At 42.9% G+C, this 205-nt stretch overlaps 1 protein-coding gene across 1 annotated transcript in view; it reads right to left on the bottom strand.

The window, feature by feature from the left end:
* Positions 1-16: 16 nt before the first annotated feature.
* The window catches only part of CSUI_003238 (myosin heavy), a gene marked incomplete at its 3' end in the record, with an annotated part of 7,882 nt that continues 7,693 nt past the window's right edge, over positions 17-205 (bottom strand). Inside the window, exon 8 of the mRNA XM_068063436.1 lies at positions 17-175. Within this exon, the coding sequence (XP_067924588.1) occupies positions 17-175 (159 nt within the window). The remainder of the gene's footprint in view (positions 176-205) is intronic.

The raw sequence follows: 205 nt of genomic DNA, 5'->3' as shown, positions 1-205 counted from the left end.
TTCTTCTTTTTCTTCTCACCTTAGCTCGATTAAGTTCGTCTCTTAGGGCCTGAATTTCTGCTTCTTGAGATCTTGAGGCTTCATGGGCTTTGGCTAACTGTTGATTAGCCACCGTCAGCAACGAGTCTTTGCTCTTAATATTCTCCTGCGCGCTTCTTAGTCTCGCAGACTTCTCCTAGAGAAACAGAAGAAAGAAAAAGAAGAA

This window comes from Cystoisospora suis, assembly GCF_002600585.1.
Source record: "Cystoisospora suis strain Wien I chromosome Unknown contig_1417, whole genome shotgun sequence".
Taxonomy (NCBI): Eukaryota; Apicomplexa; class Conoidasida; order Eucoccidiorida; family Sarcocystidae; genus Cystoisospora; species Cystoisospora suis.
This window is presented reverse-complemented; position numbering and strand designations above follow the sequence as displayed.